The following is a 20,844-nucleotide window of genomic DNA, read 5'->3' on the forward strand; positions in this document are numbered from 1 at the left end:
GTAGCCAAGTTGACAGAAGGAGAAGAGGAAACTTTGCAGGAATGACTGTTGACTGTTATTCTCTTGCACTGTATCACTGGTGCTTCAGCTGGTAGGAGCCTGCGTGCTGCCTGCGGCTGGGCTTTGTGAGGAAAAGCAGCTCTGCGTTATGTCTTCATCTCTAACCTGGTCTTGGAAAGATAAGAAATGCAAGATTGATCCAGCATAGTTTTTTTTTTTTTTTTTGAGAATTCAGTCTGATTAATGGGCAAGCTTTCAGTTACCTGGGCTAAGTTGAAGAATTCCTTATCTTGTTTCTAAGATAAACAAGAGGAGGCTGTTTTTAAGGTGCAGCTGGAATCATTCCTCAGAGGGAGAAATGTGAAGGTAGAAGAAAGGTGAAATATCTTGAAATGCCAGGTATCTCAATAATAGAATTTGGACACAGTAATTTTGGATGCTAGTAATGTGCTCTTGAGTTATATTCTGTTGTGTGATTACACTTTCGAAGGTGCAAGTAATAAGTCATGGCAGATACTGTGCAAATGTCGGTTATTAGGCGTTCAGGTGACATGAATCGTAAGCGGGCAGGAGAACTATTGTTTTTCCTTTAAAGAAACTACAGGCAAAGTGATCAAGACTTTTTGGTGCTTGAAGGCTAGTGAATGTCCCTTATGCTGGGACATGCTGGTAGAGCAAACTGCTAGTTATTTTAAAACACAAACAACAACAACAACAAAATACCATAATTCTTATGATTCTTTCATTTTCCTTTAGATTCCATTATGAACTTAGGTGTCTATCCCACCCGCCATTTAGCGCAAGTATGATGCTAAAGAAAATTATAGTGCTTGGCAGCAACCTTGTTCAGAAGTGGCAATAAATAATAAAGCGGGTGCCAAGATAGCTGTTCCATTCTATCTATGGGTCTGAATTTCTATGGCTGTTGTACGTGGAGCTTCAGTAGTCTACAGGAATAGGTGTCACTCTGAGGCTGAAGTGGTCCCGGCATAGAACTAGTGACTAACTCTGTGCATTCTGAATTCTCACTTTATATGAAATCTGGAGTCTGCCCTTTCATGCTGTGAAATAATTATAAGTACTGTTGACTGACTTGTCTGCTGTTGGCCTACAAGCTTGCGTGGATACAATTGTGCTCTTTTGAAGTAGCCCAGGGTGACCCTCCATCTGAAACCTGGCCCCGTAGAGCAAAACCCAACGCACACAACCTTACGCATAGTGTATTCCCAAGTAGTACAAGTCAAAACTCTTCAGTCCAGTTCTGTGCTGAATTTCTTCTACGTGGTGTATGCCAGTGTCTGGTATACAATACTGTGATGTTTGACTAATTATGACTTTTTAATTGGACAACTGCCATCCAGTTTTGTTGTTGAACCCTGTTAGGTGAAAAATACAATTATATTTGAAATGGCTTATTAGCAGGCCTTTTTTTGCTACTAACTCATTTTAATTCTATTGTACAAGTGTAATTGGCTTTCATCTCTTCTGCTGAAGTTTCAGTGCATGTTCTTTTGAGCTTTTTAGATTAACTGGCACAAACTTGTTTTTAAAATGGTTGTTTTCATTTTAAAATTGACACTCAAGTTGAAGCATGTTAAGCTTTTTCCTGTACTAGTTTGACAGTGCAATTGCAGTATTCCCCAACAGATTTTTTTTTTTAAACTTGCTAACTTTGTAACAGTAGCAAAATGGCCTTTATGAGCATCTTGAAGTATTTAATGGTAATTGCGCAGTCTTTTTGTGAAGAAGATGCTTGTCTATGAGGATAGTCCAAATGGCACTGTCCATTAGGACTACTTCATGGAATTAAGAGCTACAGATGGTGGTTTAAGCCTGGGAATAATGCTGTAAAAGTTCAGAGCTTGAAATTTAAACATACCACTTAGCAAGTGGCAAACAAAATTCTAGTCAAAGAAAACTCATGAGCAAGTCATTCCAAACCCCAAAACAGTTGTTTTACCTGATGTGACTGGTTGGCCTAGAAGTGATCCTAAAAGGAGAGACAAACTATGGCTGGCCAGTAGTTAAGATGAATATTCTTGATCTGTCAGAAGCAAGCTGAGTAAATATAACCTATGCATCAGGTTATGGCTTCAGAAAGATCCGATTGGAATACTGTTAAGAAACATGTAAGTTCGATTTCTCAGATGTTGCATGACTGACTTTGCTCAAAAGCTAGAAACGGTAGATGCAGATCTCTGCCAATGTAATTGGATTGTTATTCGTAACAGTGCTTGAGTTTGCAAAGCACTATGCAAGTAAATTCACAGTTGCAGATTAATCACATGTATTATGGGCTTTGAGCATGCAAATTTTTAATGTCTTTATTAACACCAACTTACCGCCATACCTCTGCTCTTTTTTCATTAGTTAATTTTGGGTAGTACATGAGCATGCTGCTCTGAACCCTTATACAATGAGAATAATGCCTTCTTTTCCACTCACTGCGCTTCGTGCGGGAAACCCAAGAAGGTCCATCTCAAACCCTGTCTAGAACCTGCTTGTGTGGGGTTGGGGGGGACAAAGCGTTTTGCGCTGCATGACTTGTCTTGCTGTCAGAGTAACAACATTCATGTTGTATAAGGGGATCTACCTGTGCAATTTAACTTGGTTCTTTTACTATATTTTTCTTCTCTTTATCCTTTTAATTTCTGTTCTTAAACTGCACCCAAGATGCCTTTGCAGCTTCTCCTGGGGAAGCCCCTGCAGCAGCTGAAGGGGCGGCAGCACCAGCTACCCCAACCCCTGTAGCAGCAGCTCTTGATGCATGTTCAGGAAATGGTGGGTTTTATGTCGTTAGATAGTTTCTTGTTTTTGCTGGTTTTTTTTGTTTAAACTATATGGCAGTGTGTTTTTCTGAAATTTTCATTGTGTTTGCAATTGGTCAAAACAAACGTTAGACTGAAGAGCATGCTTAAGAAAACTGCCTGTTTCCGAGTCCCAGTAACTTTGTGCTTATTTGGTAGTGCTAATGAACAATTCTGGCAGTGCTGAGTTTTGTAAGCGGTAACCTGCTAAACTGGATATTCTTTTGTCATATTTCTGTCTTCTTTTTTGGCCTTGTCAAAACAGCCTTTGAAAGTTCTGCCCTTTAGTAACTAGACTGCTCAGCCCTTCAGATGGTCTTTATTTTGGAAAAACATAAGTAACATGGCTGGATAAGTAGGCTAGATGTTAGTGACCTCCTCTGTGTGTGTGCGTGTGTTTGCAGTATGTGCATTGCCTGTAGTTGCTTTGTTCTTGACTTCCTCCCTCACCGATCCTAAGTATGCATACACATGTGTTTCCCCTCTCCTTTTTACAAGACCCCTTTGCCCCATCCGACGGTAGCGCAGAGGCTGCTCCTGAGCTGGACCTCTTTGCTATGAAGCCAACAGAGACTGCTGTTCCTGTAGTTACCCCTACAACTAGTGCAGCCACTCCAGTTCCTTCAACAACTCCTTCTCCAGCTGCTGCTGTTGCTGTTGCTGCTACTGCTACTACGGCTACTGCCACTACCACTACTGCCACCACTTCTGCTACCGCCACCACCTCCGCTCCTCCTGCTCTAGATATCTTTGGTGGTAATTTTGTTTTTAACTCTTTGATTCTGTTGGATTGATCTGTCAGAAGGACAGAGCAATTACAATTCATTGTTGCATGCATGCTGTGCTCTAGGCTTTCGAACCAGAGAGCCTATTGACTCCAAATATGATGTGCAAAACTTGAAAGTTCTGCTTTGAGTCCTGTCTTTCAAAAATGAGTTAAAGACATGTTGTGTTCTTGGCCTTAGATTTATTTGAGTCTGTTCCTGATGTACCTGCAGCACCTAAACCAGATGCTACTCCTAGCATAGATCTCTTTGGTACAGGTAAAGAGAGAATTCTTCCAATACTCTGCTGCTTTGATGCTGTGTAGTGGTGTAAATTGTCTCGAATGATACTTACCTCTCCTTGGTTTTTTCTTTCATTTCTGGAAGATGCTTTTTCATCTCCACCGCATGGAGCTTCTCCTGTGCCTGAGAGCTCTCTCACTGCTGATCTCTTATCTGGTGAGTGCTTGTCTTCACAGGCCATCCTACAGACTTCTGTTGTGTTTTTTTTTCCCAAGTAAAAAAATGAGACCTGTTGCCAATTTAAGTCTTTAAGCTAAAATACTAAGTTGTGGGTTTGTTGACACTTTGGTCACAAGATTAGCAGCTGCTGAAGATGGAAACCATAGTGGCTGACACTGAAGTTGAGTAAGTAATATGGTTGTTGAGTCAGTAAATCCTCCTCTAAGCATAAGAAAAGTCTTAATGAACAATGCTTTCCTTAAAGTAAAAAAACTGTGGTTTTCAGTTGCTCTGTGAGAAATGTAACACTTTCTGTTTGCAGTTCTGAAGACTTTTAACCTGAATTTACTGACCCTGTGGTTCGAACTGGTGGAGCCCACGTGGCTTTGAAATATTTAGCTATCATTGTTGCCTTGCTGATACTAAATATTATTTATCCTGTGCTTACTGCAGTGGATGCATTTGCAGCCCCTTCTCCTCTACCCACTGCCTCTCCAGCAAAGGTGGATTCTTCAGGTGTGATTGACCTATTTGGTGGTGGGTATTTCTCTTTCCTCACCACTTCAGAGTTGAATCACTTCATTTTGATTACCTTTGCACTTGGCTAAAGCTGCAGTTTCCTTTTCTCACAGCTTTTCCATGTAGCATCACGGCTAATACTATGTCCAGTTCTTCATGTTACACCATAACGAACTGCAAAAAAAGCTGTCAGTGTGGCCATTCTGTTGTCATGACACTTACCATTCTGTCTTCAGTTGATGCATGTATGGGTCTTCCTCAGAGGTCCAGTGAAAGTCTGTTGTGTGCTTTTTTCTTCTTTGCAACTCTCTATGGTCATGTTGTTTTCTCTCAGTTCTGTTTCTCAGAGCAGCTGAAGTTTTGAGGGTGACTTGTCTCAGTCTGGGTATCTGAATCACAGGATCTTTGTTGGATTTGACAAGGTGGAAATCAGGATGGGCACAACCAACTCCAGGAGTGTTGTAGAACAGGAATGTTGCTTAGAAGCAGTGAATTTTCAAACATTAGTGAAATATTCCTCTAAAAAAACTTAATGTGGGTCAGTAGGTTCTGGCTGGGACTACTACAGTCTCTCATGCAATGCATTCCTCTCCAAAGGGCTTAACCCTCTCGCCTAGGATGCTGTGATTTGTTTGGGCTTTCTGAGAAGAGGCTCAACTAAAAGAAAATAGATTTCTTTCAAGTGCTGGTTTGCTGCACCTCCTTTTTTCCACTTGAGCTTTGCATCCGTGGTACTGCTCTGCAGTAAAGATGGCCAAGCATTTTTTTTTTTTTAATTTTTTCTGATGAATGAAGTGATTATCCTTTTGTCATCTTTTGTTTATGATAAGTGATGAATTGATGCATTTAATATTGAACTCTTTACCTCTTGTTGATGCTTTCTGGAATTCCCTTTAGATGCTTTTGGGAGTAGTGCTTCTGAACCCCAGCCCGCAACCCAGGCTGCTTCTAGTTCCTCAGCTTCTGCAGACCTACTTGCTGGTAATAAAGAACTTCAAAAAAGCTTGTTATTTTAAAGAAAAACCAAGAAATGGTCTTTGAATTTTTTTTATGTTCCTTGGGTGTAAATGAACTTTTGCAGTGGAATAAATTTCTTATTCACAAGATTTCTTAGGAGTTTAGATATCTTAAACTAAAACTACAGGGATTTATAATGGAGACACTGTACTGAAGTACAAGTTAACTTTTTTTTTTTTTTGCTTGTTCCTTACTGCTAATTCATCTTTGATTTAACTGAGGCAGGTTACACACTTGAATGTTAGGAGGTTGATTGCTTCAGCTTGCATGCTGAAGCCATCTCAGAAGAGGACACATTTTCTAGTACCCGCTCTAAGTGTGGGCATTGCCTAGTTGGGCTGCAGGAAGGTAGAAGTAGTCTAGATAATAATAATGAATATGTCTGGTCTCAATTAGTTACAGTGCTGGCAAGCCAGCTACTTCAAGTGGCGTAATGCATAAATGCATGCTAAAGTTTTAGTATAGGCAGCTGCAGGATTTGAAGGCAGAAGACCACTTTTTGGTTTAAGATTGCTTCAGTAGGTCTTTTTATGAGTTAGTCTATGGATAACTTAAAGGCTGGAGATCAGGCTTTAACTAGTAGATTTTGAAACATACCAGTCGTTTGCAGTTGTGTGCCTTACCGGGGACTGGGTGTAAAGATGTTCTTGGGCAGAAGATAATTTACTTATGCAAACATTACAATACAAAATATTTTATGTCTTTATCTGTAGCTAAGCTTAAGTTCCAGTCAATATTATGCTCCAGATGGCTTAAACTTCAGCAGTGTGCTCTCTGGATCTGATGAGTCACATTAAATCAAAATCTAAATTATAAAAGGAGTGTTATAAGTCTAAATACTCAAACAGACCTGAAGCAATTGGTGTGAATAGATGATTTCCTAAACTTTCATTTTGTTTTTGCTTTGAGTATACATTCAAAAGGGTTCCAAATAGATTTGAATTATTTTTTTTTTTTGGCAGATACAGAGAGTCTGTAAACATCACAGCATATTGCTAAGCATTTGGTGACCCTACATAATGGCAGATGTATAGCCTGCAGTGTAATCCAGTTTTAAATTTAAGATTGTCTGGAATTCATATGGTGGCTGAAGGCTTGTCCTTCATGGTTTATGAGTGTTTGGCTGTACCAAGTGTTTATCTGCATAATGTTACGAGTATACTTACTGTGCATCATTGTCTGAAGTGGTCTGCTGTCAAATGTTTCCAGTCTCCTCTTGGCTCACTTAGAAAATAGGGTAGAGTTTTTTTCATACTCTTCTAGGCCTCTCAGCAGACAAGACAGGAACTATGCTGATAAATGCAATAGTCTAGGCATTTTCCCTTCTAGATCTTCCTACCCAATTAAACTATGTGCATGTGTGTCCCAGTATGTACTTTAATAGCGTCTTCTTATAAGAAATCTTACTGGAATGTGTAAGTAAAAGCGACCTCCAAATCGGGCAGTTGGGGATGTCCAGACAACACATCTCACTCAGTTGCTGCTCTTTCTGCAGACTTGCTTTGGTTTTTGTGCAAGCCCTAGACAACTAGGAACTTAATCTATTAAAGTATTTTTCTGGCTTCTGTGCCTGTTGTTGCTGTTAAATTGCACAGGGCTAAAAGCTGTGGAATTAAGACCAATCATCATGCAAGCTTCACTTGAAGCTTGGGAGAACTCTTCTGTAGCTGGAGAAACAGATACTCTGTGGGGATTTGCGAAAACTTGCATAACTTTCTAAACAGAATCTTATAAATGGGTATTGTGTCATGCCCTGCTGCCAGGCTCCTTGTTCTCACTCAGGAAGTGGAAGGGATCTGGACAAATAAGGACGGGAGGCTGTAAGGCAGGATGTTCTCTGAAAAGAAGCGAATGGCAGTGGTAGAGTGCTGGGTCGTCACTCTCTTGTGATCAGCTGTGGCAAAATAATACACTTCCTACTCTGGTACAGGAGGGAAAAGTACAGCCTGCAGGCTGTGGAGAGTGCTCTTCCTGCTGCATTTGCATAGCACTGAGCTCAGATCTGAGCCTTTCTGTGTAAACAAGGCTGAGAGACTGAAGATGGAGGAGAGAGGTCTCAACATCACAGTCAAGAAGAGATTGAATATGGGGAATGGCTTGAAACTAAAGAGAATTGAGAAGGTATCATATGTCTGTTCTCATTTTAGCTGAGTCTTTGCATATTTCATCAGTTTCCAGAGTCTGTAGATAATACAAATAAGCTTAGATTGCAAGGGAGATCAAATTATTTAGTGGGCAAGGGTGGGATTTTAAGAACAGGCAAACACAGGAGAGCATTGCTGGTAGGCTAGAGAATCTCCATGAGTAGGGTTTGTTTATATAAATATAGGGTTTATAATACATACACTAACCTTAATCATGGAGATTCTCCAGCCTACTAGCAGTTCACCTGTGGATAGGATTGATCCTGCTTTTGCATGGCAGGGAGGGAGCAGTAGCTGAAAGACGTCCTCATGAGGGAGACCAGGATGTTTTAAGATGGTGAGAGAGGCTAAACTGGATTAGTAAAACACTGCCTTCTGAACTGAGATTCCAAAGTAGTGATGGGTGATCATACGCTTTTCTCAAGTTAGTCCTCTGTTTCTCTAAAAAGATTTTTGGATTTTGGAAAAATCCAAACTAATTCTTGTTTGTTGCATTCTGCCTGTGAGATTACTTACCTAGAACTATAATGTGTAGTACTGGAAGAACTGTGTTCTCCACTCCATTGATCTGCCTCTGCAAAAATCTAAGTAACAAACATTAAAGTTTTTGTTTGTGACTCTCACAAAGGCTTAAATTCCCTGGGTCATACCTAGCTTACCAAGGATGCTTGTGTAGTGCTGAGTTATTTACAAGGGTCTAGTAAGAATTGTCTCTATCATTGTGCCTTCTGTAGAATGAGCTTTTGTTAAACACAGCCCAACAAGACTGACTCTAATGTCCACACCTCTCTTTTGTGGCTTTTTCAAGGATTTGGAGGTTCTTTTATTTCTCCCTCTCCATCACCATCCCCAGTCACGCCAGCTCAAACCAGCTTACTCCAGCCTAACTTTGATGCAGCTTTTGGGACAACAGCTCCAACAACTGGCAGTTCATTTGATGCATCAGGTGAGCCACAGGCTTTCTTTCTGTGAATTTTCTAATGTGTTTTATCTGTTAGATGAGTTAATGACACCACATTTAGGGTCTGAGTACAAGCAATATCAATCAGTGATTTCCCTGTTCCTTCTCTACTGGAAGAACTCAGGGTGGTGGTTAGGTTGGTGTGTGCCCAAGAGCATTCCTGTACCCATTTTTTACTCTACCATATCAGTGAAAAACAAACTGGTGTGAACATCATCCTTGCATGTGCTTGATTGCGTGAATCAGGAGTTACTCAAGCAAAACGCTGTTCTGTAAATCAAGTGTATAGACAAGTCGTCTTCCTGCTGCTGCTGAAGCTGTTCTTGAGCTTGCATGGCCCCTGACGTTACACAGAGCGGAGGCTGAGGTTGTGTTCTTTGCCTGACTATAAGCTTAAACTTTCATCACTGCTATCATTTTGTTTGTATCTCTTCCATTCTGTATTTTTCATGCTGGGTCCTTGCTACAAACTTAAAATTGGTGAGTTCTTCACTGTACAAGAAAAAAAAAAGGTTGAAGTAGTACTGCTGGTTGGTTATTTGGTTGCTTGCCAGTGCACATGCTACCCCTTTCCTGTTGACTTAACATTAGCATGTACCTCCCATACAGATCAGAAGATAAAACACTGGCATGAGATGTACCAGGTGGTTTGACATCACGGGATCTGAGTTAGATGACTGGACTAAGGAGGCTAACTATGTCAGTGTGAATAGTTCTGTTTCCTTCTGATCTCATGTTAGTAGGTTTTCCTGACTCCCTGCTGCTTGCCAGTGAATAGTAACATCCTGAGACTTTTAATCCTATTGCCATAAGATGTTGAGGTATAAGACTGCCTTTGCCACAGTAATTCTGACCAGTGTTTGCTGCCAGATGTTCATTTTAAAAGCCTTTAAATGAATATCTCCTGACCAATGTGTGTGTGTCTCTTTTAAGAGACATCTCTTTAAGGATGGCTGTAAGAAAAATAGTGTCATGTGGAAGTGGTGCTGTATCCACGTAGATTCAACTCTCCGATTAAAGTCCCTTTGGGCATGTCCTGTCATGTTAGTTCTTATTCGTATAGCTCTTTCAGGATTACTGTACGTTCAGTGTCTGGTAAAATCAAATGCATGCCCTTGTTGGCATGACTTCTCATGTCAAGCTGTGTTTTGATAAGACTTGTGACGTGGTTGTCCGTGCTATTTTTGTTGGAGCAACAGTGAAGTTGTAGGTAGTGTATTTCTTACAACAGCGGCTGTTTCTAACCCGCTTTCCTTTCACTTCCAGTGTTTGATGGCCTAGGTGATCTTCTTATGCCAACTCTGGTTCCTTCTGGTCAGTCTATAGCACCTTCAGCCACAGCAGCAGTCCCTGCTTCAGTTGCAAGCAAAGGCCTCGGAAGTGATCTTGATTCATCTCTTGCAAACCTAGTAGGCAGTAAGTGACAAATTTGGGTTTTAAGTCGTGTGGCATCTATGTGACTCTTCTGTGGAGCCAAATCCTTGTCTATTTTAGCTTGCTTCTTTCAATGTCCTGTTTCCCTGGGGAGATGGGGGAACTCTGGGCAGGTATAAGGCCTGATTTAGAGAGCTGGTAGTCTGGGGTCATAACTCATCCCTCTTTGTGCCCAGGATCCGAGACAAATAATGGGATCTGTTTGGTAGGTGATTTGTAACGTGAACATCCCAGGTACCTTCAGAGGCACATCAGACTCTTGGTGGATGTGTAGCCCTATAATAGCAGATGGAAAGGTGAAAACTGTCCAAAGCATCTGATGGCACTGTGGAATTTAAGCAGAAAAGCTGGTGGTCCCAAACAGCTGATTTCTTGCTTTCTGAGAGGAGGAGCAGTGGGGTGAGGTGTGCACATTAGCCAAGAACAGACCCTCTCTCAGACAGTGAACTTTCCAAAACATGTTCTTGAAATGCTAAACTAAAAAAAAATGTTCTCTTTCCTGTAGTAGGAAAAGGGCTAGACCCTTTATAACCAGAGATCAGTACCCACAGCCCCCCCTAAATACTTAACACCAGAGGCCCTCCTAGGGTAAGGTGCAATACTACTGAAGTTGTCTAAATCGATTACTGTTAGTATATATGTAAACACACCACAGCAAAGATATAACTGATCTTATGTATACTCTTCTGTTGGGTGTGGGGGGGAATACCATGCTTAGAAGTCAGCAGGACTCCTAATCACTTGAAGTTTCCTTTGTAATTCGTTTAATATATCCAAGTTTGGGGTAGAAAATCGAACTTAGCCATTTGTGACTTACAGGACTTTCACTGGTCATGTGAGGAGAGCATTCTTTAACACTTAGCTTAAAACTTCTTCCAAAGAGTAATTAAGGAAACTGCTTGGAGTTCTGTGTATGATAGAGCAGATAAAACAGTGCAAAACTCCCAGTAAACATTCAGATTTATGTGAACAAAAATAGCTTTTTATTTCAGTATGTGTAATGAGGAACAGAAACTAGTGTTGTCATTCATCATAAATAGTTCTAGGGCTCTTAAATAACTTAGCATTTTGTAGGCCTAAATATGGTGTTTGGATTGTTTATGGAGCAGAAATGGCTTCCTCGAGTGTAGGACATCTGCAGTGTTCCTCAGAAGTTTGTCCTGAAGAAAGGGGTAGATGTGGCCAGCCCTCTGATGCTGGATAAATGAAGGCATCCCAAACCTAGTTATGCTGTATAAGCTTATGTGCAACGAGATGTGAGCTGTTGCTCTGACACTCTTTAATTTAATAAACACATTTATTTAACTTTTTTTCTTTTTTTTAATTTTTTTTAACTTTTTTCAGATCTTGGAATTTCTGGTACCTCTTCAAAAAAGTAAGTTCAGCTTTGTTTTGTTTTGTTTTGTTTTGTTTTGTTTTAAAAAAAACCTTTTCAAGTCTTGTATAGTCTTAGATTTATTTCAGTGCTTATTAAGAATCAATGAATTGATCATGTGCCCCCTCTCCCCAAAAATCAGTTCAGAAAAATTCTGGAAAAAGTAATCTATACAGGTTCACTGAATAATAAAGGTTAATTGCTTCTGACATAATTTTTAAACTTGCTGGCTTTAATCTGAGTCTTAAAAAAAAATTCTGTAAATCACTGTCTTCATATCAGATAGCTGATTTCCAAACAACTTAACGAATAGTCCAGATAATAGATTGTATAGCTGTCCTCAGTAATCTAGGCTAATATGTAATAGTTTTGTTATCTTTTTACAGACACTGGATGTGCTTATTGTGTAGGAATTGGAATACTTGTAAAATAGAGAAGAAGTTCATTCCATGCAGTGAAAAGCTTCTTTTTGCAAGAAGAAATATTTACAGCATTGCATTTATTTTTGAATGTATCTTCTTAATCTAACTGATTGCTTACTTCCGTGCTGAGTCTTCCTCTGCATGCAAGACCAGTTTACGATGTGTGTACTTGAAAATATGTTGTGCCTCTGTGGAGACGATAGAAGCGATATGTATAAACACATCATTCGGTTTATCTCCAAAATTTTACTTCCTTCAATCTACTTCATTCAAATTGTGTAGCTTATTCTGGATAGACCAGCCTCTAACAAAACCTGGTTTTGCAACAGCCCTTTTATTCTGCGAATTATTTGTTTCTCTTGCATCTATCAACTTTTTTCAGAACTGAATGCTTTCCTCCTTCAGCTGTCTGAGCAAGATTTCCAGCAATGAAATGACCTTTCAAAGACTTCTAGCAGGCAGCTCTACTGCCTGGTCTCAGTAGAATAGGCAGTAGCAGTCCCTCTTCCTGCTTTGCAAGGGTATATGCAATAATATGTTACCTTTGGTCAACACTAAATAAAACTTCTCCTTAATTCTCACCACAAAGGCCATACCCATGTAACTGACGTCAGTATAGAGTGTAGTGGTGTCTACCACTAACAACCCTTGAAACCAGCTGGCACTAAAAGTGTAACTTTCTGTTAATAAATTCAACTGCATACACCATAAACTAATGTAGATGCAAACTTAACATTAACGTCTACTGCATTTGGTTTTCATTTTCGCTGTATGTGAATAATAGCTCTGTCTCTCTCCCTCTCTATTAGGGGAGACCTTCAGTGGAATGCTGGAGAGAAAAAGTTAACAGGAGGAGCCAACTGGCAGCCAAAAGTAGCACCTGCAACATGGTCAACTGGTGGTGTTCCAGGTGGTCCGTTGGTAGGTAGTTAATCCGTTGATACCACTGGTATTGAAACCTCAATATTTTATGAGACTACGCAAGCATACTTGTAGGGATTGCTCCTGTCTACTTCAGCTAAAGAGTTTGCTTCTGTGTAAATGATATGATTGTTTCAAGTCACATTTTTAAGACCAGATTTACGGCTGGCATAAATAAATAATTGAGCTCAGGTCAATGAAAATACACTAGCGTATGTACTAAGATGTTACTCTGTGTGTACACTTAATACCTGTGGACATTTCCAAGGATGTGATTAGCCACAGTGGTCTTGCAAGCACTAGTCCCGGGTCGATTGCCCAAAAGACAATGGTATTAATCCAAAGCTGAAGTACTGGAAGGAGAGAAAATAAATAGGCTTTTCTCAAGCTTTCCTGAATTAAGCAGATCAAAAGACTACCTGGTATTCATACCGATCAGGTGATTGATGTTGAATTAGAAATGGGTAACTTGTTTAGCAGAGTAAAGCAGTCTGTTGGGAAAGGTAAGATTGCCCTGTAAAGTGTATCGGAAGGCACTAACTTTGAGAGAAGAGGGTTGAATTGAGCTAAAAATATAAATTTGGCACAAGAGCAACTTGATCATGAGTGAGCTGCAAGAGTAATCTGAAGATGGGTCATACCTCATCTCATCAAAGTCACACAAGGCATAGATCAACCTCCATTTGAAAAAAATTGGGTTGGGAAGGGAAGGACTGTGAAGGCGGAGCATGACCAGTTTAGTTCCCTGCTGCCACAGCTAGATGTTAATGTGACTCCAAGCATGTTCCAGCTTGTTCCTTAACCTTGTGGAAGACAGAAGAATTCCCTGAACTTGGTACTTCATTGAATGTATTAGTTGTAACGTCAACTTTTTTTCTTAATAGAAAGGCTGGGCAATACTGTACAGTGTAAGTGAATTTTTTTGATCCCTTATTTTACTTACTAAACACAAAGATACTAACAGCACTTCACCTGCACTGCAGTTATTACCGCTGGCTTGACATTAGCTAGAAGCTACTTTACACGGCTCTTTCTTGGGCTGTCTGTCCAGCAGACACTTCTCAGGCAATGTGTTGAACATGGTGCTACTGATCAACCATTTCTGTGCTGTAAGCTTGAAAATTGTGGCTTCAAACTGTCTTTGCTTTACTTGGATGTGAACTATCTGGTGACTTGTACTACCTGAAATTTCTGGCTTCTGTAACATCAGCCTGATCTTGTAGTGGTTTTACTATCTGGTAAGTAACTAGCCTTTCTGGAAAGCTGGGGAGTGGTTTTGATAGCATTTCATGAAACATGGGTCTTATATGTATTTCTTCAAAATCATGCCCTTAGGTATTTTTTGAAACCAAAGAAAACCAGATCTGCAGAAAATAAATACAGAGACCAAAATGAAGCTGTTCTTCGCATCACTGTTAAACCACTTAAGTTTTGGTCACTTCTTCCCTTCCTTGTGACCTTTTGCCTTCTGGATTAAAATCAGCAGAATTTCATAAAAGCCCGTTCCCTCGGGTGACCCTAGTGCTTTGAGGCAAAAGCAGATTCAGTTTGTGTGGCCATTTTCTTGGCATCTGCCTAACTGCATTTTGAGCTGGGGCTTTGAGAAACCTGGTCTAGTAGGGCAGGGGGGTCGGAACTTGATGATCCATTCAGAGAAGTGACTGTGCAGTGAGTAATTCCCACGTATCTTCAGAGACGTGCTGTCCTTTGAACTGGAAGTTTGCTAGCTGCTCTCCAAGTGCGTTGAGGTATAACTGACTGAAGGTAGGCAGTAAGGATGTGAAGCCTCAGGCATGACCCTACAGCTTCTATAACAGCTTGAGACATTGTGCCAATATCCTTAGGCCATATGATAGCAGTAATGAGATTCCTAAAAATCCTACTACCATTTTTAAATCCCTCCCCTGAATGCTTCCTGCCTCTCTTCAGAGTTGCAGTAATTTGGATTGTATATACTTCTGTGAAAAGGAGAGAGCTGGATGCCTTTGAGGCCATAAGGAGACGGTGCATGGGAAGTTAAAGGAACCGAAACGGATGAGGTGTAGGTTCTGCTAGATAAGTGGGATGGCCTTCTTCAAAGATGCTCTTGTGCTGTATATCCAGTCAGATTACTAAACTAACAGTTCTCGCTTCCTCAATCCTAGTGAAAGATCACCTTTTTTTTCTCATGTTATTTGAATGAAAATCGTAACAAGTTCAGCATATGAATGAAAAGCACAACAAGATAAACTAAAGTCTCCTAGTAAAGTGTGTAATGCTTGTGACTGTGGCTTAAGTGTTTGAACTTGTTCTTTAACTTAAATTAATCTTACTGCCTAACAATACTATGGGTTTTTTTAATTAGAGGCTAATTCTAGTAGTTATTTCCCTTAGCTTTAAATCTGCTTCAGTTTTTACTAAAATACAGTGCTGCAACAAGTGCAATAGTATGTTGGCTATCAGTTATGAAATTGGGATGCTTTCTTACACTATGTAGAAGAAGGAGGAAAGTACGTATTTTCTCGAGCCTATTTTGAATTGTATTCAGTAAATGGACTCCATTCATTACGAGAATGGAGGCTGTCACCATTGCTTCTGTATGAAAAAGCAAGCTGAGCAGCAGCCCTGAGGACTCATTCAACACACTCATTCTTCGAAGCAGTGTGGTTTTGAGGTTAGCTATTATCAACTATGTAACACTCCTACTTTCCAGAACAACTTCGAAAATGCCAGAGACTCTGTGAGGTTTCCAGATAATTGATGTTACAGAGATTCTTGCATTTTTTAATTTTTTAAAAAATTTTTTTAGACGGGAGCCGTGCCTCCAGCAAGTGCTGTTCCTGCCGCAGGAGGTACTCCACCTGTCCCACAGCCAGGAGCAGCATTTGGGATGGTGAGTCTCTTTTGTTAGACTGCTCTCTTTTCTTCACCCAGAACCCTACTCACACTGCGTTAATTTACAGCCCCCGGCAGGCACAGGCGTACCCATGATGCCCCAGCAGCCGGTTATGTACGGGCAGCCTATGATGAGGCCACCATTTGGAGCTGCCACTGGGCCTGGTGTACAGGTAAGTGTTACTGCTAGATGAATGTTTAATTGGTCTCCATGCCTCTAGAAAGTAGCTTGTGTGTATGTATTCTCTCAGTTCAATTCTAGCTGTGGGACTGTAAAAGAGATATCTTGTAGTAGCAGCTGTCTGACTTCGAATCATGGAATCATTTAGGTTGGAAAAGACCCTACAGATCATTGAGTCCAACCATTAACCTAACACTGTCAAATCCACCACTAAACCATGTCCCTGTGTGCCATGTCTACACATCTTTTAAATATCTCCAGGGATGGCGACTTAACTACTTCCCTGGGCAGCCTGTTCCAATGCTTGGCAACCCTTTCAGTGAAGAAATTTTTCCTAATATCAAATCTAAACCTTCCCTGTTGTAACTTGAGGCCATTCCCTCTCGTTCTATCACTTGCTACTTGGGAGAAGAGACCGACACCCACCTTGCTACAACCTCCTTTCAGGTAGTTCCTGCTGGCCACACTATTTCTGATACCAGCCATGATGCTATTGGCCTTCTCGGCCACCTGGGCACACTGCCGGCTCCTGTCGACCAGCACCCCCACGTCCTTTTCCACTGGGCAGCTTTCCAGCCGCTCTTGCCCAGGTCTATAGTGTTGCATGGGGCTGTTGTGACCCAAGCACAGGATCCGGCACGGAGCCTTGTTGGATCTCATACAATTGGCCTCAGCCCATCGATCCAGCCTGTCCAAATCCTTCTGCAGAGCCTTCCTACGCTCAAGAAGATCAACACTCCTGCCCAACTTGGTGTCGTCTGCAAACTTGCTGAAGGTGCACTCAATCCCCTCATCCAGATCGTTGGATAAAGATGTTAAACAGAACTGGCCCCAGTACTGGGCCCTGGGGAACACCACTTGTGACCAGCCTCCAACTGGATATAACTCCATTCACCACGACTCTTTGTGCCCAGCCATCCAGACATTTTTTACCCAGAAAAGAGTACACCCATCCAAGCCAACCGTTGACTTGCAACAGATTACATGAACCACCTTGACTTTTTTCAGTTCCCTTGTATAAGACTCATGGAAGAGGTTTGAAAAGTCTCCTGCATCTCACTATGACTGAGATCTGGTTTTGAGGAGATTTGAGGGAAGTTCAAAGTGGAACTGATGGGCATTCCTATTCTGTTCAGACCTTGTCAACATTTACTAGAACTGCACTTTGCATCTTCCCTCCTAGCCTACCAAGAGGATTCTTCACAAAACTGACCTTCTGCTTATGAAGAAGTGAAGGTCTCAAGTTCTTTGGCAGCTGTTTCTCAGTAAATGCAAGTTTAACTGTCTCAGACTTAGCTTGCTATGTTTCTTTTGGTGCAAAACACTTGGTTCCCTGAGTAAGGTGGAGAGGGGAAGTAAGGTCAGGATGAGAGAATCATTTGGCTCTGTAGTGAAAAGGGTTGCATAACTTGAAAAACTGATGCTTCCTATGGGATAATTGATGATTTTTATACCTACCAGAGGAGGAACAGAGTATAATACAGTCACATCTCCAGTACACTTTGGGCTCTCATTTACACTCCCAGTGTAGAACAACTTGTACTGAAGTGTCAGTCGCTGGGATTTTCAGACATGCTCTGCAGCATGCACTCTGCTTATTCTGCACCTTGGTGTCTAACATCTAACAATTGCTTAACTTCTGTCTGGGTTGATGATCCTAACACCATTCTGTCTTACAGGGAGAGAGTGATTTGAAGCTACGCTGTTTAGAATATGCAGTTTCTGTAGCAGTGTCCATTAAACCAGCCAAACATTGTTAGCCCTGTAGTAAGGACGGAGTCTAAACAATGCTTGAGCAAAATGCCAACACACTGAATTTAAAGAAATTTTAGAACTTTGTATGTTTGCAATGTGCTTGTGTGGGAACCAGCTATATCTACCTAATACTTGTGTATCCTTGTCTGCCTTGTTTTTTTTTCTGCCTTCCTGGCTGCCATCTGTTAGCTTTCTCCAAGCCCAACTCCTGCTACTCAGAGTCCCAAGAAACCTCCAACAAAGGACCCATTAGCGGATCTTAACATCAAGGATTTCTTGTAACCGATAAGGTATTCTGTGTCTGCCTGCCTAAGCATGTTCTGCTGAGGGAGGTATCTGGCCCACAGATGTTGGTGAGGCCGGTAGATTGAGTATGACTGATAAAATTGTAGCTGCAGAGATAGGTAGAAACATGCACTGATAAGGTGGTGGTTTAAACAGAAACCTGAATTCTCTGTCCACACTCTTCATTTTAGCCTGAAAACTTGACTTGTGGCTACTTTTTTTGCCAAAAGTGACTGCCAGGAAAAGTTATCTTCAATCTGTAACTTCTATTTTTGCCTTGTTTCCATTCAATCCAAGGGTTCATGTTTACTTTTTTTCCTGAAATTAATTCTGAAACCAATAGAATCATAACAGGGTACAAATAGTGGGGGCAAAACAGTGCTGAAGAGGCTTGTTCCAGTCTTGTGGGTGTGGAAACAGATTTGGTATCATAGGTGTGAAGGGATGAAAAGAGGAAAAACTTATATATCCTGATCATCAAGGGAAGGTTGTTTGTACCTCTTAACTGCTGCCAGTTCATGTTCTCTCTCACCATACAGTTTTTCAAGGCACTGCTTTTCTGAATGCTATTGAGGTCCTGAGCAGTGCTGTGCAGAACAACAGTGGGGAAAAACAGAGGAGTAAATACAAATGAAAAATGGAGGAGAAACAAAATTCAGTACTGCTGAATATAAGGAAAAAAGGCAAAACCATTACTGTGAGGGTTTTGGAGAAGGATGTGAAGAGGGCCAAGTAGAAACATCAGATTGAATTGAACACTTAAGCAAATTAAAAAATAATAATGCAGAAGTACAGTAGGCATTCTAAAATTAAGACTAGAATAATTTGCCTGGTGAGGAAGGACAATCACTACATATCTTCAAAGCCTTCTTCATAAGTTCCTTTTCTTTCTACTTAGAGCTTAATTCTAAGAGCTATTCTAAGGCTCCTCTGCACTGGAGTTAGCGACAGTTGGATGGGATCAGGCTGCTTTTATCAGACACCACCCAGTCCCTCTTCTCCCTTCTCCAAACTCCAGCCCTGGGGAGGTGTAATTGGTGCTTGGTGGAGATGGGCAGGACTGGAAATGCACCTCCGTTGCTAGGACTCACTGCTTTTGACTTGGGTTTGTAGTAGACAAATTCATAACAGTCTGTGGGAGGACTACTGCCTCACTAAAAATGGGCAACAACTCCTTTGAGGTGCGAAGGGCTGAGCAGGTTTGGTGCTTTTTCTAGAACGTGCTTTATCTCATTCATTATTCCGGGTCTTATCTAATACTTTTCTGTTTTCACAGCTGCATTTTTTCTGACTGGATGATCAAAACATGAGTTTGGAGTCTACAAGCAGATGCTCAGAGTTTCAAAGTGAGCCACCAGTACCAAACCCAGTGCTTACTCAGACTTTCTCTTCCTCCTGAAACGTGTAGCACAGCTGTGAAAGTGAACATTAGGAATGTGTACTACCTTAGCTGTTATCCCTACTCTCTTGAAATTTGTGTACTTGGGTTATTTGTGTTTTACAATTTAAACAATGGATGTATGTTTCTGATGCCTTCTAGTGCTTTTCTGAACCTATCCCACGGGGGCAGATTATGCGGCTGTTGTTTGGTGAGCCATTTGGAGCGATGTCTGTGGTTTTTGAAGGTTTCAATGTATATAACTTTTTGAGGACACCTAAAATTTCCCTAGAACTCAATTTCTCCTTTATCTGTTACAAAACATAGTGTGATAATACCAGATAGTAAGGAAAATAATTATGAAATTGTGTGGAATACAATTTTTTTTTCCAGTCACAGGAATCTCAATTGTTGTGAAAAAAATGTTTTATTTTTGTGGCACTGTATATGTTAAGATAATTTAAAGTAATATAAAGGTAAACTTCCATAACAAATACTTTTTCAATGATTTACCAAGAAAGAAAAATCATATCTGAAAGAATACCATATTTATTGCTGGTTTTATTTTAAAATCTATTTTAATTATTTAAGGTTTTTTTGCATTTAAAATTGGCGTATTTTTCAGTTCTTGCTAAATGCACTGAAAATAAGTAAAGGGCCAGTTTCTCTCCATGTAATTGGAAAAAGCACCCATAGTTGTGCTGGCATTAAGGGATTCCGAATATGAGAGCACTCTTTGATATATCTGTAGTCAGAACATTACCAGTGATGTTACTCATCTCTGTTCAGTTCTTACGTACATCTCTTAATTTAGTGCTTATGTGTATGCCTTAGGCTAGTGTTTTCTCCATTGCCCCGAATGCGCTGTGAGTAGCTTTTGTACTATTGGTGATTAGATTTAATTCTGATCCAGAGATCCGTGCCCTTTACTGTACATACTGTGTTTCTTTAATTTTTATTTGGTCTCATACTGTTTCTGCTGATGGCTTGGCGTAAGATCTCGACTCTTCAATGAGGTCACTGTTGATCAGTGTTACAAGTGGCTTGGCAGTTCTCCGTAAAAGCATATCAGGTTGGAAAGATATTCACCTAAAGTCTTTCAAATGAACTATTTAATCAATGTATGGTACCATTAAAAGTGGTTGTATCTGAATTTGCTGTGGGGATAACATACACCGTAATGGGAAAGTTCTATAAAAAGCTAATTTCAAAATGGCTCTTCTTTGTATTTCAGTTTAACAAAACCAGAAACCCCAGTGCATGTGTGCCCTCTGAGATGCAATAAACACCTTGATCAAAGTAAATATCTTGTTGCCGGTTTCATGATCATTGAGTTGTTGAGCACGATAACACATTTGAGAAGGGAAGAAATGTGTATAGGTCCTGACATTGAGATTGCTGTGTCTGCTGCACATGATAGCGACTTCTGCTGATCTTTAAGCAGTACAGGAGAGATGCATACAAAGCCCCAAGCAAAGTGGGGAGAGGGAGAGGAGAATTCTCTAGGTCGACCTGTAACACCTCAGGAGGCTTCATTAAAACTCA

At 40.6% G+C, this 20,844-nt stretch overlaps 1 protein-coding gene across 2 annotated transcripts in view; it reads left to right on the forward strand.

Moving 5' to 3' along the window:
* Nucleotides 1-20,603, forward strand: part of SNAP91 (synaptosomal-associated protein, 91kDa) — a 44,876-nt gene extending 24,273 nt beyond the window's left edge. Inside the window, exons 15-28 of one of the 2 annotated variants that reach the window (XM_010083731.1) lie at nucleotides 2,674-2,781; nucleotides 3,306-3,563; nucleotides 3,773-3,850; nucleotides 3,959-4,030; nucleotides 4,487-4,570; nucleotides 5,450-5,533; nucleotides 8,522-8,659; nucleotides 9,941-10,090; nucleotides 11,453-11,483; nucleotides 12,715-12,826; nucleotides 15,615-15,698; nucleotides 15,769-15,873; nucleotides 17,826-17,926; nucleotides 19,198-20,597. In XM_010083731.1, coding sequence (XP_010082033.1) covers nucleotides 2,674-2,781; nucleotides 3,306-3,563; nucleotides 3,773-3,850; nucleotides 3,959-4,030; nucleotides 4,487-4,570; nucleotides 5,450-5,533; nucleotides 8,522-8,659; nucleotides 9,941-10,090; nucleotides 11,453-11,483; nucleotides 12,715-12,826; nucleotides 15,615-15,698; nucleotides 15,769-15,873; nucleotides 17,826-17,918 — 1,397 coding nt within the window. In that variant the 3' untranslated portion in view covers nucleotides 17,919-17,926; nucleotides 19,198-20,597. Of the gene's footprint in view, nucleotides 1-2,673; nucleotides 2,782-3,305; nucleotides 3,564-3,772; nucleotides 3,851-3,958; nucleotides 4,031-4,486; nucleotides 4,571-5,449; nucleotides 5,534-8,521; nucleotides 8,660-9,940; nucleotides 10,091-11,452; nucleotides 11,484-12,714; nucleotides 12,827-13,710; nucleotides 13,735-15,614; nucleotides 15,699-15,768; nucleotides 15,874-17,825; nucleotides 17,927-19,197 lie in introns of both variants that reach the window. The other variant, XM_010083730.1, reaches the window with a different exon arrangement.
* Nucleotides 20,604-20,844: the final 241 nt, after the last annotated feature.

Source organism: Pterocles gutturalis, unplaced genomic scaffold (genome assembly GCF_000699245.1).
Source record: "Pterocles gutturalis isolate BGI_N339 unplaced genomic scaffold, ASM69924v1 scaffold6220, whole genome shotgun sequence".
In the NCBI taxonomy this organism is placed as follows: domain Eukaryota; kingdom Metazoa; phylum Chordata; class Aves; order Pterocliformes; family Pteroclidae; genus Pterocles; species Pterocles gutturalis.